General features: G+C 40.4%; 1 protein-coding gene across 1 annotated transcript in view; it reads left to right on the forward strand.

The window, feature by feature from the left end:
• Window positions 1-15071, forward strand: part of NEB (nebulin) — a 242927-nt gene that overhangs the window by 6482 nt on the left and 221374 nt on the right. The window contains exons 4-7 of the mRNA XM_015410229.1: window positions 3836-3877; window positions 7394-7600; window positions 11299-11406; window positions 12270-12374. Of these exons, the coding sequence (XP_015265715.1) occupies window positions 3836-3877; window positions 7394-7600; window positions 11299-11406; window positions 12270-12374 (462 nt within the window). The remainder of the gene's footprint in view (window positions 1-3835; window positions 3878-7393; window positions 7601-11298; window positions 11407-12269; window positions 12375-15071) is intronic.

Consider the following 15071-nt stretch of genomic DNA (forward strand, 5'->3'; position numbering starts at 1 on the left):
CAGCAGGAAAACGTATGTATAGATAAGTTTAATACTGAAAGTATTCAAGTCATCTTACAACTGGATTCATTTCTATTTCTTTTTTCATTGCCATAAGTATTTATTTCTGATTTATTTCTTTAGATACTACTCAGGTTGTATTGATATCACTTTATTTCATTGCCTGCCTCTTAAGAAACAGGTTATAAAACAAAACTTGTAAGGGGAAAAAGCCCAGAAATCACAGACTTAAAAACAACAACATTGTTTCCAGAAACGCATTCATTAGATCTACGTGAGAAGCTTTGTCAACAAGCTGGAGCCAGAATAATTAGTGAGATTAAAGTTTTGTGATATTTCAGTTATGTAAGGCTGGTCTTAACTCTTCCTTATGTCAGCAACAAAATATCCCAGGACGATTTTCATTCCACAATAAACTTTAGAAGAAATTCACATAAAGCTACTTTTATGTGTTGACGTCCTGAGTATAGGTGTGTTCAACTGGCCTTTGTATGCATTATCATGCAGTCAGCAGCCGGTTTTTCCAGAGAACTACTTAAATATCAGCATGGACACTGACCAAACTGGCAGGTCCCAGTATGCCATAACCAATCCCTCATCCATTTTTTACTCCTGTGTTATCAAGGGTCCAGGTGTTTCCAAAGTTTCTAACCATTATGTTAAAATAACGATTGTTGAAAACTCATTTCAACCAGGCGATGGTGAGTTGCAACATGAACCCTTCTTGGAATAGTAACAGGCCCAGTTTGGGAGTTCTCACTCAACCAATCCAACATGCCACAGGGGAGAAAAATCAACTCATGCTGTTTACAGTGCATTAAGCAATGACCATATGATTTGGTCTAATGGCTTAAGATTTGTTTTATGTATAAGTTAACTGATTACCCAGCAAGATAAACACAGCTCACTAGCCATGTACAGTGGTTCGCCAGGTGCTTGAAAAGGGAAGTGGTCAAAAAGGAACTCTGTGAAGATGTTAATGGGTTGTATTTATGAGCATGGACTGTATTCTACTCGGTGTGTCACTCCTTTTGTACAGCAGCATAGACACATAGCTGGCAATTATTTATTTATTTAGAAAATATGTATGCTGCTGAAGGTGGCTTAAAACAATAAAGCAATAGAAGTCAAATACCTTTTATTGGCATACAATATTAGAAGCAATTTCCTAATATTAATACAATCCAATAGACATTATAAAATAGATAGTCGTGGTAAACCATTCCAAGGATATATCAGGCCTATAACATAACTCAAGTTGTCACAAGATAGATTTGGCCATACAAAAATGCCTGAGTCGTAAAGTAAATTTAAATTCTAAACTTTGAAATTGAGTTTTTAAATGTATAAATTAAGACACATTAATGTGATCAGGGTCATTCTTCCATTTTATAAAACCATGAAGAAACTTAGCGGTCAGTTCAATGATCTCCAGATCTTGTGAAGCAAGGAGACAATGTACCTTGATTCTATCCGGTTGGCCTGCTACCAACCTAAGGGGTGCTTCTATAAATTCCACTCGAATGTCATTTAACAATTTACAATGTAAGAGTACGTGCTCAACAGTTTCTATTTCTCTTCTATTACATCCACAAAACCTGTCTGAATAAGGGATTTTCTTATATCTCCCCTCAAGAATAGCAGAGGGGAGAACATTAAAACGAGCCAATAAATAAGCTCTACACATTTGCGGCGAAGTCAGGCAGAAAAAGTAATATGGTGGAGCACCAGAAGGGGGATAGGCCTATCTTACTGGGGAGCATCTTCCGGAGGCAAGGGCTCTGAGCCCTTGCAGCTCTATATCAATAAGCCTCTGCTTAAGCAAGGTAAAGACCTCCACCTACTCCATAGGTTTCCAGAATCCCCCAAAGACCAAAACTTTAGATTTTTCAAAATTCACTGAAAGTCCATTATGATCACAATAATCCAAGAAACACTCCAGCAATTTTTCCATCCCTACTTCAGAACGGGAGAGAATGACGGCATCATCAGCATGTAGAAACAGGGGGATTGCTCATCCACTTAAACATGGGCAGTGACTATAACCTGCAGACTTTTCCAAACAGGCAGCCAGATCATTGAGGAACAAATTAAAGAGAAGTGGGGCTAAAATACATCCCTATTTAACCCCGATATTAATAATAATTTTGGGGGTTAGAGTACCCTCACTAGAGCCTCTGATTTGACAGGTTGTACCAGTATAAAGTTTCCTAATCAAAAATAACAATCTTACGTCCATCCCCAGCTTCATTAGTTTCTTCCATAACAGCTCCCTAGACACAGAGTCAAAAGCACCCTTCAGATCAAGGAAAGTAGCAATTAACTTGCTTCCTTTCCCTTTATGGTATTTATTTACTAGGTGACTTAAGACTATACAGTGGTCTAAGGTGGACTTCCCCTGACAGAAGCTAGCTTGTTCGATTCCCAGTATCTGTTGTTCAGATATCCAAGCACTGAGCTTAATTGCCAGGTGTCTTGCATAGAGTTTCCCAATCGTAGAGAGGAGACTGATCGGCCTATAATTACTAGGCAACTCGCGGTTACCTTTTTTAAAGATTGGCACTACTGTGGCATTCGTCCAAACTTCAGGCATTTCACCTGACCTAAAAGGGCCGCCAAAAAGGGAGTCCACCAGTCTGGAAATGCTTTAATAGCCTCAGGAGGAATTGCATCCAGGCCCGGGGCCTTCCCGGACTTAATTTGTGAAATTAAAACTTCAATCTCATCAGCTTGGACCGGTGGCCATTCCGGGCAATCTTCCAATAAAGCAATACAAACAAGCGAAAAAACCCTCCAACTATAAAAAGGCACGCCGCTAACATTAAAAAAGTAAAGGGAAGGCATTCCAAAGGTGAGCTGCTAACACCAAAGAAGCCCTGCCTTTGGGCACCACGTGCCTCATCTTTGCACACAAAGAGCAGTGGTTGAGAAGAAGATCTTAACTGGTGGGCTGGACAATACAGGAGCAGGGACATAATGACCTTTGTTGGTATCAAGAAAAATTGCAGGGCTGCTGGCCACTTTGCCATTTTGGTATGTAAAATTCCAAGAAAAATAAGCATGAGGACAACTTAAAAGAAGTGTTGAAACTCTTAATACTATGCAAATATTCCCTAAATGGCTAAATTTCCATGTTGTATTTGATGTCGACGCTTGTGCTTAGTGACAGTCACAAGGAAAAATGCCATTAAAAATAACACATTAACTGAAGATTGTTTATTCTCAGTCCCCAAGAAACTTGTGCAAATTAAAATAATTGCAAATGGTCAGACTTTGTGAGACCCTCCTGGGAAAGGAACTTAATGGTAGTATCTTCTGAAAATCTTTTCCTGTGTTCCTGCCACTGAATTCATTTGGCTTCCCAAAATATATTTGCCCCTCTAAAACCTGAAATAGTGTACCTGTGGAAGGAGGAAAGGGGGCCTTGACTGAGTATACATGTGTATGTTCATGGGCAGCTGTACAATATGTGCAGCAGGTGCACTTCCTGAATCCACAGTTCCCCGGTCTGGACTCAGAATCACATCAAAAAACTAGGCTATAGGATACTGGGAATTTCTTCTTCACAGCAACACCTAGTTTCTGGGCTGAAGCTGCTTTGCTCCTAAAAACCTATCTGTGTAGATGGAGTTTGCTGCAGTGTAACAAATATCTATAAATCTTACATTTCTGGGCAGGGAAAAAGATCTTCAAGAATTTTCCACTGGTGTGATAGAAGACCTATACCACAAATATTTTTTTTCTCCGGGCATACTTTGTATTCTTTGGCTCAAAGGAAAAATGTTTTATTGTGCTGTATGATCTTGTGAAAAAATAATCTCTCCTTTGTTTATAGTACTACATTGAAGAGGAAGTTGAAGAGGGGGAACCGGAGGAGGTAAAGACCTCTGGTTTTATGTGCAAACCTCTTATTTTGTGAATGTTAAGGATTACTCAAATTCTAAGTGTGTGTGCACATAAAAAAACTAATAGGACTTTTGTTTACTGTGTCAATGTTACTTATGCTTCTGAAAACTGAGTAGCAAAAGACATAAACAAGAAACATTGCTGGTTGTATCAAGAGTCTTATAGTTAACTCAGAAAAATACCTAGACTTTTTCTTCTTCTGGTGCTGTGTGGATAGTATTAATTTGCAAAGGGAACTAATTGCATTGTGTTCTTTTACTTAATTGTTCATTTGCTTAGTGCTTTGTAAGCTTTTAGATTAGTTTTTTTTAAAAAACTTTGTTTATCTTCGGATGGATGCAGATGAATAAAATCGATATCTACTTTCCCATTGATTCCAGTGATTGTGCATTGCACAAAAAATGTAGTTGTGCTTATAAATAGTAATCCCCCAGCATGTTCATACACATAATTATACAGTCATTATATCATGGAATCCACAAGATGGATTCTCTGTCAAATTTCAGACTATTAGAACAAATCGTTTCGATCTAAGACAGAGATAATGTTCAGACTGTAGAATGCTAAGGAAAGCATGTACTTTAACTATGCAGCCTCTCCTGAGAAGTTATATTATTTAGCTAACAAAATTCCTTATGGCCTCTTAACTGTACCTCTGATCTTGTTAACTTCATAGTGGTACTTGTGTTTGTATAGAATGCTGTGTATGTCAGGACCCAGGAATTACTACATGAAAGTGGCATTTAAAAGAATATGTACTTCATCTGAAAATGAGTACAACATTTTCTCCTGCAACCTTTCATGTCCATGTCCATTAACTCTGTTTCCATTCATTTGTACGTCCTTCATTTTCAATCTGACTGCTCTAGTATCCCCACCCCACGCCGCCCATTTTTTTGTTGCTTGTTTATAATGGCTTCAGAAAATGGCTATAGAAATCTGAAGTTTTGGGGAAGCCAATCTTATATTTGTACCTATTTCAAATATTTTCAAGGTAAAATACTCCTTCATGGTAGCATGAATCTATAATCAAAAGTTTGATTCTATGAATAAACCTGATCTGCAAAATAATAAGCTGAAGAAAATGAGCCTGTCTATGTGAATCATAATCTTTGCAAAGGTGGTTTCCCTTGCCAAACAATGTAAGAAATGTGTGCTTTATTCACTTAAAAAATTCCCTTTGGCTAATCTGTTTGGAACCAAGATGTTTCCTTGTGGAGATGTATATCATTGGATCTCGCTAATCATTTCTGCATGGAGTGTGTGTGTGTGTGTGTGGGGGGGTTAATGAATTTTCTCCTCTCATTACAGGCCTGGGGCTCCAGGACCCCCCAGGACTAGCATTTCAGGGGGCGCTCCGAGCTACAGCAGGAGAGGGGAGGTGGATAAGTTGCACTTCACTTTTCATATTTATAGTGCCCTAAGGATGGCATACGCGCATGCACGCGCGCACACACAGCTTCTGAGATCTGATGAGATTGGGCTAGCATGGGTCATCTCTCTGTCTCTCTGTCTCTGTCTCTCTGTCTCTGTCTCTGTCTCTGTCTCTGTCTCTCTCTCTCTCTCTCTCTCTCTCTCTCTCTCTCTCTCTCTCTGTCTCTGTCTCTCTCTCTCTCTCTCTCTCTGTCTCTCTCTCTCTGTCTGTCTGTCTGTCTGTCTGTCTCTCTCTCTCTCTCTCACACACACACACACACATGTGCTAACCATCCCTATGGTGCTATAAATATATATAAATAAATTTTTAGACTTTAGTTATTATACAAACAGTTGGAATCTTAGCATGTTCAAAACAACCAGGGGAAGATTCAAAGGTGCCCTTGCATAAGAGGAAAACACTTCAGCTTGTGCAATTTCTACAGACTTCCCGCTTGAGCTGTAGCCCTGTGGCTTGAGCTGTAGCCCTGTGCCATCTTCTAGCTCCCAGGAGCAACTTTTCAGGTAGGGTGGAGCCAGCTCCCAAAGGCAAGGGCAGGCAGGAAAGGTGAGCTTCCTGGCAGGCAGAAATTGGCTCATGATTCTTGGTTTCCAACTCATTGTTTGTGACATGTACTTGAGTATAGAGTCGCAAAAAGAAACTGGAACTTCTGTTGTTTTCTTTTAGTTCCCTACTTTCAAGTGAAATTTATGAGCTCCTGCAAGATTATGAAGAAAAGTGGGCCTCCGATTTCAAAAAAGTCCCAGTGAATAATTTGCTTCTTGCAGAGACTCTGATAGTATTCTTGGAGACTGATTCCCTGATGATGCATAGTGGTTTACTCAGTAAGATTATGCCAAAGTAAAATGGTATTTATAGATTTTCTACCCTTTTGAACCTGTTCCATCACTTATCTATGCTCAAGATTCCATGTAGAATGATGGACTGACAGACTTGCGAAATCCAACCCCGCTGGTGAATAACCAGAAACCTTTTTTTAGAAAGCGGCAGCCAACCAGGAGTTTTACAGAAGTAAACTGGATGATGTACATTATATTAATATAATAAACAATCAGGGCACTCTATAAATTGAAACTGAGCTTGTTTCTGGACCACGATAGTGTCCTCTTCTGTCCCACTCTGTACCAAAGTGATGCTAAGTCAGGATTGTTTCAATTTTGTTTCTACAAGATGCACCCCAAGAGTTCTCAAGAGAGTGAACCAGAATTCCCACAGTGCCATGTCTCAGCAGTGATTGCCACAATTAAATGGATTTTTCACTAAGGCACCGTCCCCCACCAGTGGCAGATTTATCTGCAGAGCATTGTGCTCATAACAGTCATTTTAAGTGCAAATGTATTTTCAAAAAGTAGTACATACATACAAAACTAAATCTGTGAACCGATCCTTAGATATCGCAGCACCACTTCCAGTAAACCACTGAATCAACCCCGAATCTCACACAATAGGTATAATTGGCTGATTGCATTGCCCAACAATGCATATGCGATGGAAAACAGTTCACAAAGTTTGTCCAGGTGCACCATTTTATGAGTCCTTTTGGCCACTGCACATGTGGCTCAGTTTGACACATTCCATGATTCATGCCTCTGCTCCTGGTACCATGTAACATTTATATTTATAAATAGTATTCATAAAGTGAATTTGTAATTCAATTGCTTTATTAAACTCCATCTACAGGCTTCTGGCCTGTAAGGGACATATAAACTGTTTGAAACTAACTGAAACCAGTTCTTGTGAGTTTCTCTTAAAGAAACAGCTCCTCAAAGCGCACGCTTATAAAATAATGTGTTGTGGGGACACTGTATGAATAGTTCTCTACATAGTAGTTGTATATGTGAATGGAGTTTCTTTTAAAAAAACACCCATATTCTTCAAAAACTTCCTAACATAGTTTTTGAATAATGCTATATGGAGCTAGGTTGTGCTGATTTTGAAAGGGCCTAATTTGCAAATTTATATATACAGTAACAAATTATATGTGAAAAGGATACAAAAGGGTCTCATAGTCATTCTGCTGAAATTCCCAATAACTCTTTTTCACATTTCTAGTTTTATACTGAAGTCACCAAGACTACATACAGCACTGGATCAACTCCATATTCTACAGTAACCACAAAGCATACTTCGGAGACAACCCAGAAAGGTACACCTTCAGCTCCAGTCAGAAAAAAGGTTGTACGGACAAAAGTGGACACATCGAAGTTTTTGACACCATACCTGGAACACAGTACGAAAATGCAAAAGCTCTTCAGTGATGTAAGTCAACAGTTGTTTGTAATGTCTTAGTTTCACGGTTATGTATGGAACTGCCAATGATTAAATTAACACTTTTAGAAGTTTGATTTGCATATTGGACATTATTTGTTGTCCCAATCATTGGGGAAACCTATAGATTTTTTAAAGGAATATTTTAATCAACACCATTATTGGTACTAATTCCTTCCAAAAACTGATAACAACTATCTATCCTACAGGGCAAGAGATCCTGTCCATTTGAGAGTACACAACTCACTAGGAATTAATCCCAGATTCAGATCAAACAATATTTTGAGCAAGAGGGAGGCTACAGTTTCCCCCCTAGCTATGTCATTGCCTTGTTTACCTTCCTTCAGATATGTGTAAAATGGTCTGGTACAACATTATATCCAATTTTTTTTTTAAGTATATCCTTGGATCTTGGCACTAGAGAGAAGGCTGTGTTTTCTAGTCTTTGGCAAGACATCTGTATCTCTTCAGGATTCAGTTTAAACATTTAAAATAAAGCTTGTAACATGTAAGAATCAGAACAGACCATTTGGAAAAGGAATCTTTCTCTAGTTTTGGAAGAGTCCCATATTTCCCTTTTATTATACCCCAAAGAGAAAAGGGAAGGAAGGAGACGTTGCCAAATTTGGCTTTCAAATATACTAGCCCTCATTGGGGCCAGGAGATGAAGCCAGAAGAACCTGAACAACTCTTGGAATCTGGAAGGGCAGAGATGAATGATCAACTGTGGGTCATAAGTAGAGCCAATCTGGGGAGCCTGTAATTGGCACTCTATCTGTTCAAATGGAAAGGGCAAGCTATTTTTAACAGATTAGCACCTCTGACCCTATCAGCATAATCTTCTGTAACCCATTATAAACACATGCACCTCACTACCTTCTCTCCTATTTGCCTTTTAATTGAATGGAAGCCATTTTTCCTCTTAGTAACAATACTCAACATAGTTACCTGCTTTAATTACAGGAAGATGGCTCACATTGTAACTGGAAGGAAATATGCATATGTGTACAGGAACAAGACAATACAGAGTTGTATTGTTGAATTCAGTTATACCAGTGAATATCAAAACATTAATAGTTAATAGTGATAGAGAAGGCGGCATGTTGATTTCCCCTCCCAGCAGGCAGGACAGGGTAAGTCAAGGAAAATCCAGGCTTGTTCCATTGACAGGAGGAGCAAAAAAAAAAAAGTCAATTTGGTTGCTTGGGAAAGCTTCAATACCTTTCAAAGGGATTTAAGAGTTAGGATGTGGTGGCCCTGTTCTTGTCCTTGGCTAGTGATCACAGAACGGATGATGGAATTTTAGTACCTTAAATAGTCGTTTAGAAGAGAGAATTTCAGCAGGCTTTGCTTTTCTTAGGCCTCCTTGATGAGTTCCACTTGCCCAAATTTCCTCTTATATGTAACTGTTGCAGATGTGAGAAGACCAGTTTTTCCCCCTGTGCATCTTTTCATCCTTCAGCCAGCACTGGATATAATGCTTAACCATAGCCATGGTCTGAGTGAGAAGTCAAAGGTCCCCAATTCATGACTAATTCATGACTAGTTGATTAACTGAAAACGGTATTTGAATTCTTAAGGTTGGTTTTAGTGAAAGCCATTAGAATCATAGAGTTGGAAGGGACCTCCAGGGTCATCTAGTCCAACCCCCTGCACAATGCAGGAAATTCACAACGGCCTCCCTCCAAACCCCCAGTGACTTCTGCTCCATGCCCAGAAGATAGCAAGCAAGCAAGCAAGCAAGCAAACAAAACCATACCACACACACCCTCCAGGATCCATGGCCAAAATGGCCTGGAGAAAATTGCTTCCTGACTTCAAGATTAGAAGCCTTTGGCTTGGACCCTCTCCTTCTTTTCTGTTTGAGGAAGCCACATCTGCAGAACAAAGGAAGGGCAATTTTCAGGAATTCTTTCCTCATACTGTTCCTGTGGGTAGACTGACCCCTGGGGACACAACTTCAGCTGCAGGAAGGTGTGGGTGGTTGTGAAAGTTCCCTTTCATCTAGTGTAACTTCACTCTTGCAAGATAGGATACACAGTTCCTAGTCTTGTCCATGATACATGAGTTGCAGATACACTTACCATCAGGGAACTAATGTTCTCAAGCACTCTAGGGGTTGATTCAGCTTGGGAGCACGTGGCGCGACTTCATCTTGCCCTTCTGTGGTCTTTTTCCAAACCAAAATGGCCTTGCTTTTCCCCTGCTGTGTGGCTGCATGGATACTGACTGTTAATTTTTTAAAATTTTATTTTCTTCAATTTATATCTTGCTCTCTCCGCAAGCAGGCTTAGGGCGGGTTACAATTCCCATCTGAGATCTTCTGGTGTGCGCATGTAGCACGCACACCACGATGATGTCACCCGGAAGTGATGTCATCATGCTAGGCATGTCACTCTAGCATCCAGCTAGAAACTCTATGGTACCATAGAGTTTTTTGGCTGAGTGCTAGAGCATTCCCCTGGTGATGTGCCTGATGGATGACATCACCTTCAAGTGACATCATCGCGCTGGGCACAGTGATGTGATCCTGGCACTTTGGGGGCAGGGTTCCCCCCACCAGCTGGATCTGGGCCGGCGGATCAGGGGCCCTAAAAGCAGGTAAACCCTTGCCCCGCTGGCGAATGGCAAGCCTAATATCTAAATTCAGACAATTTAAAATTAAAATTTAGTACCAGAAAGCCAGAGTGAAACATGCCTCGGTAGTGATGCTTGGATGGAGCCTTCTGAGTGTTGTTGTCGGATATCAAGCCACTAACCACTAGGCTAGAGCTGTCAGCAGGGGAGGCCAAGAATGGAAATTTGGATGTGTGCTGCCTCAACTGAAAACCCGGTGGAACAGCTCCATTTTATAAGACCTGCAGAATTGTAATAGATTCCGCAGGGCCCTGATTTCAACTGGGAGCTTGTTCAACCAGGCTGGGGCCAGGGCAGAAAAGGCCCCGGCCCTAGTTGAGGCCAGCCAGACATCCTTTGGGCCAGGGTCAACTACAAGATGTTGATCAATTGAGCGCAAAGCTCAACTGCCAACCTCCAAGAGTGTGTGTGAGGGGGCTGGAAATCTCCTGGAATTACAATTGATCTCCAGAGTTCAGTTCAATTGGAGACAAATGGCTGCTTTGGACAGTAGACTAAATGGCTTTCTCCCCTCTGGGGTCCCTCCCCTCCCCAAGCTTCACCCCCAATCCCCCAGAATTTCCCAACCCATATCTGGAAAGTCTATGAAGGTAGCACATGGAGGCCACAACAGAGCAAAGAGGCTCCCTCCCCCGCAGCCATTTTGGTGTTTGAGGGTGTCTGATGAAGTAGTACTGCTGAATCTATGTAGGCATGGACTAGAAAGGCTGACTTGCGTAATTCTGCTTAGCAAAGTTGGAAGCCTTCCTCCAAGAAAAGTGGCACTTCCTCTGGTGGAAAGTCTTGTTGAGCAGAAGGAATGCTCCTTTGGCTGGATGAAGACTTTGCTGGGTGGAATAGCTGGATGCAAGCCACTCTTCTGAGTCTTCACGTTTTCTGTAAAAAAATAAAAATAAAAATTGACAAGAAAAAGTCACTGCCAGACTGTACAAGTAGATAAGAATTTTGGGGAAAGATTTTCCATAAGAATTTCTGAGTATGTGTTTTTAAGAACTTGATCACTATACTTACAGTTAGAATGTTAAATCTTCTGTTGTAATTTCTGTTTCTAGAAAAAATACAAAGAGAAATATGAGAAGGAGAGAGGAAAGCCGTATGCAATCACCACAGATACCCCTGAACTTCGAAGAATCAAGAAAGTCCAGGACCAGCTCAGTGAGGTAAGTGCCAAACAGACGAAGTAAATGAGATCGATGGGGTTACGCAGGAAGACACTTCTTTCTGATGCTATTTTAATTCTAGCGAGGAAGGCAGGAATCATGCAGATAGTGTTACTGTAAGCCAGTCTGGAGCCTTAGGAGAAATGTTGCTAAGGTCCCTGGGACAGGAAACTGCAGACTCGACATCGAGCAAGAAATTCTAGGACTGGTATGAAGATACCTCTGTGACCCAAGAATGAAGGGAAAGCAACTGAAAAATACACATACAACCTGCTCTCTAACAAAGGAGATATGTACGATGACACTGTAGTTCTGACTGAATATACTGTTGGACTGAGAACTACACATAAAGTCCAGATGTGGATCTAGACGCTCATTTGCTTTGCTATGTACATTCAGACATGGAGGCATCCTGGGCAACTCCCATTTGCAGTACATCATTTAAGTGAAAGTATGCCTTTCTGTCTGCTTTTCAGTACAGATAGGGATTCAAACCCATCCATGACTATCTCAGTCTGTGCAAAAGATTTTGCTTACATCTGCACACGGGTTCTGATGCATTGTTTGCTGGATCAAGAATCTTTGGCTTTAACGAAAAACCTGTTTGGCTTTCACAATCAAAGGTAAAATGCAGAATGAGAGCATGGAGCTGAAATACAGTATGGCAAACAGTTATTTTATCATTTGTTGAATTTTATCTTGGTTCTCCTAAGGTCTACATTATTAGATTATCTTGTCAATATTATCTATAGTTCTGATCAGCATATTAATGTCTATAATTTCCAGGCTACTTAAAAAAAAGAAAATGGACAACTTTGGGTTGTGATTCTTATGGGTGATCTTTATGTTATGGATTGTTATAGGTTAAATATCGCATGGCTGGTGACCTGGCTAAGACTGACTGTCACGTTGATGGAAAGGCAAGAGACATAGAACATGCAAAGAAGGTTTCTCAACAAGTCAGCAAGGTAAGTGACTCTGGGGAATGATGCATATTGTAAACTGGAGTTGGAACTATATATCTGAGTGCCTTATAGAAACAAATGGTCCTGGTGGGAATTAAGTTTAGTCCAGCTCCAGAACCATGACATTCTTTATTCTTATGTGCAGTTCACCAACGTATACGCACATCTCTTTTTTGTGTTAATTTTAATGTCTGAAGAGAGGCTCCCATCATCTCCCCCAAAGGGGAATCTGTATGCTCCTGATGAAGCACAAGCTGAGACATTTCCCTATGGTAAAATCTGCAAACCATTCCTTCAGATATTATCAAAAAGTATGGGGTGGATCCAACCAGCTTTTCTGATCATGAAAAAAGGAAGTAAGAGTCCCCTTTAGTTTCAACAAAAGTCTGAGCAGGGATTGCAGGATCTGCATGTACAAAAGCTACATGGAAAAGAGGCTGTAGTAAGGAGGGAAATGGGACAAGACTGAGTGAAAGGCTGGCTGGAAACAAGCCTATGAAATTGACAGTGAAATCCTACGCAGAATTACTTTGGTCTAAGCCTATTTAAATCACTAATGGTTCCTATTATTCCGGGAAATCTGAAGTTACTCTAAAAGTTACTCTAAAAGAGCTTCCAAATGGAGCAGTTTTCAGGCTTCCGGTATACTGACTCACTGCACCTGACACCTGCAAGTCAAATACATTACTGTTAACTGTGAAATAAAAGAGATATATCAAAAGCTTAGGGCCCCACCTCTCAGGAGTGTGCTTAAATTGGTTGGATGGATTGAGGTACAAATGGAACAAAAGTAATAGACAACTCCAATTTTGATTTGTTAGGGGCCATTTTACGATAAAATCTGCTAAACCTGGGCATTTACTGAATAAAAAAAGAGATGCGTCCATAGAGATTTCCAGAAATTTTGAAGCGGGGGGGGGGGAGTAATGAAAAAAGAAATCCAGTAGCTTTTTTAAAAAACCAAAAGGTATGCTATGCAATGCTTTCTTGTCAAGTCTAAATTTATTTTACTGCTTTAACAACATAAACCAAATCATTTATAATCAAGCACATAGAACTACTAGGTAGCATAGTTATAAAATTTGAAAGTATAATGTCTTTGTTTTCTATGACCAGAACTTCAGATACACCCAACACTGAGACAGCTGCAAACTGCTGCATTTTATTTTTTAGTATATATTATTTATATATTTATTTAAAATAAAAGTTGAAAATTAAAAATATATATATTTTATAGTAAAGAGAAGACAGTGTTTTCCCCCCACAGAAACAGTGTCATAGAACCACAAAAGTAGTAGCCACATAGTTATATATTTTTAAACTTCACCACACTGAAAGCATTAAAGTATTTGATAGTGCATTATCATCCACATCAACTGTGGGTAAAATTAGTTGTATTTAAATAATGGTCATATCCTTGAAAATGCGAACATTGCCTCCAGAAAACAGGTCAACAAAAGTCATGTTTGGGGCTTCCGGTTGGGTCAAGATGGCGAATTAACGCATCCCGAAATTGCTTGGGGTGGGTGACGGCTCCTTTCGACAGCTTGGGCTAGCTATAGCCCAACGCAGCAGCCCCCAGTGAGGGGCGATGACCAGCAAGCAGCGGTGCCCAAGTAGAAGTACAGATCGGCGTGATTAAGCCTCGGAGGCGGCTTGTGTCACGCTTTGAACTCCTTCTACAACGCGGGCGTATGCGAAGCAGCACTACAGGAGCCGATTGAGCTGGATTACCAGCATAAATCCGTCGTCACCCGATTTCTTGAAGAAGAGGTAGAGTAACTTTTTGTAAAGAAGCAGTGCGACACTCTATTTAGACGTGAAAGATAACAAAGACTGTTTGCTTACCGGTGTCGAACTTTGACGAGATCTGGACTAAGCGGTTGAGCGTAAAAGAGCATTTTAAACCCGGTAATCCTTTTTCGGAGAAAAAAGACTTGATCTTAATGGCTAAAAAAGCAAAAATCTAACTGTGTTGAACATTCCTGTGGTGAGAGAAAGATAAGGTTGCTGTTGAAAATCAAAACTGTTGTGAGTTATCGCATGAGTTGAGAAGCCGGTGCCACAAAGACTGGAATTCGACAGGAAGTGTGTCTAAGTAAAGTGTTGCCTAGACCGGAGTTCTGCAACTGGAAGTTGATTTGTATTAACAAACGAAGGACCGGATGAGCGAAGAAGCAACCGGAAGGGCACGGTGAGCTAAAGATTGACCTACTCTAGCCAGAAAATCATAGAGGAGTTGTGCCCGACATTTTGTGGAGGACCTGAATTTAAATTAAAGTTTTGGGACCTTAAAACTATCAAAGAAAAAGCGAAAATAAGCCGAATCGGTCAAGCGCATATAGATCTGTCTATCAGAGTGAAAATTTTGGACTTAGTTAAAAAAAAATTTAAACCTCAAAACGGATCCAAAAAGGCTGAGGTCAGCATCAACATCAAGTCCGAGAATGGCGACTAAAGAAAAGAAAGAGTGGCAGGCAGCAATCGAAGCAATGGAGAGAAGAATGACGGAGGCGATACAAGCACTAGGAAAGCAACTACAGACAGAAATGGTAAAGCAGACACAGAAACATCTGGAACAACTTGAAGAGGTACAGGAAAAGAATATAACAGCAATTAAGGAACTAGTCACGTCTGAAATAGCGTTGGTAACAAAAGAAGTGGAGGAACTTCAGAAAGAAGTTCAAGGTATGGCAACAA

This window comes from Gekko japonicus, unplaced genomic scaffold, assembly GCF_001447785.1.
Source record: "Gekko japonicus isolate JY-2015 unplaced genomic scaffold, Gekko_japonicus_V1.1 scaffold1167, whole genome shotgun sequence".
Taxonomy (NCBI): Eukaryota; Metazoa; Chordata; class Lepidosauria; order Squamata; family Gekkonidae; genus Gekko; species Gekko japonicus.